Below are 1,030 nucleotides of genomic sequence, written 5' to 3'. Positions count from 1 at the left end.
TCCCACCTGGTGGAAGAAGTAAGTGACCCCCTGATCCCAGGATTCCCTGTGGGAATTCCATCCCACCTGGTGGAAGAAGTGAGTGACCCCCTGATCCCACGATTCCCACGATTCCCTGTGGGAATTCCATCCCACCTGGTGGAACAAGTAATTCCATTACTCTATGATTCCATGACTCTCTGTCTCTACAATTCCACAACTCCCCAACTCCCCAGCTCCCTGATCCCACAAATCCCTTTGGGAACGCCATCCCACGATTCCCCTTGGGAATGCCATCCCACGATTCCCTCTGGGAATGCCATCCTGCAATTCCCTCTGGGAATTCCCTTCCAGAATTCCCACCTGGTGGAAGAAGTAGGCGACGGCGAGGTCGTTGTCGTTGAGCAGCTCCTCCTCTGCGGGGGTGAAGAGCCACTTGCGCAGCGTCAGACACGTCCCCGGCACCGCCGACGTGTAATTCTGAACGTACAGCTTGTGGGGAAACTCGTTGGGAGCCAGCTTCCGCACTGGGAAAAACATGGAATCAGCCTCGGGAATCACAGGAATGACGGGAGAACACGGAGAACCCAGAGAATCGGGAGAAACGGGAGAGACGGGAGAGACGGGAGAGACAGGAGAGACAGGAAGGGGATGGGAGATGTCAGGAGGGGGGTGAGGAGACAAGAATTCCCGGAATGTTGAGGGGTTTAAAAGTTAAAGATTCCCAGAATTGTGAGGGATTGAAGGATTTCAAAATTCCTGGAATTTTGAGGGGTTTAAGGGGTTGAGAATTCCCAGAATCTTGAGGGGTTTAAGGAGTTAAAAATTTCCAGAAGTTTGAGGGGTTTAAAAGGGAAAAATTCCCTGAATCCTGAGGGGTTTAAGGGGTTGAGAATTCCCAGAATGGTGAGGGATGGAAGGAGTTGGGAATTTCCAGAATGTTGAGGGGTTTAAAAGTTAAAAATTCCCAGAATTTTGAGGGGCTTAAGGGGTTGAGAATTCCCAGAATTTTGAGGGATGGAAGGAGTTAAAAATTCCCAGAACTCTGAGG

The 1,030-nt window shown here is 50.7% G+C and overlaps 1 protein-coding gene across 1 annotated transcript in view; it reads right to left on the bottom strand.

Annotated features, from left to right (window-relative positions):
* The window catches only part of LOC113980781 (sorting nexin-27-like), a gene marked incomplete at its 5' end in the record, with an annotated part of 1,758 nt that extends 1,230 nt beyond the window's left edge, over positions 1–528 (bottom strand). Inside the window, one exon of the mRNA XM_027707998.1 lies at positions 343–528. Within this exon, the coding sequence (XP_027563799.1) occupies positions 343–528 (186 nt within the window). The remainder of the gene's footprint in view (positions 1–342) is intronic.
* Positions 529–1,030: the final 502 nt, after the last annotated feature.

This window comes from Neopelma chrysocephalum, unplaced genomic scaffold (assembly GCF_003984885.1).
Source record: "Neopelma chrysocephalum unplaced genomic scaffold, ASM398488v2 Primary Assembly neopelma1_95190, whole genome shotgun sequence".
Lineage (NCBI taxonomy): Eukaryota > Metazoa > Chordata > Aves > Passeriformes > Pipridae > Neopelma > Neopelma chrysocephalum.
The sequence above is the reverse complement of the archived record's forward strand: the minus strand, read 5'-3'. Positions and strand labels throughout refer to the sequence as shown.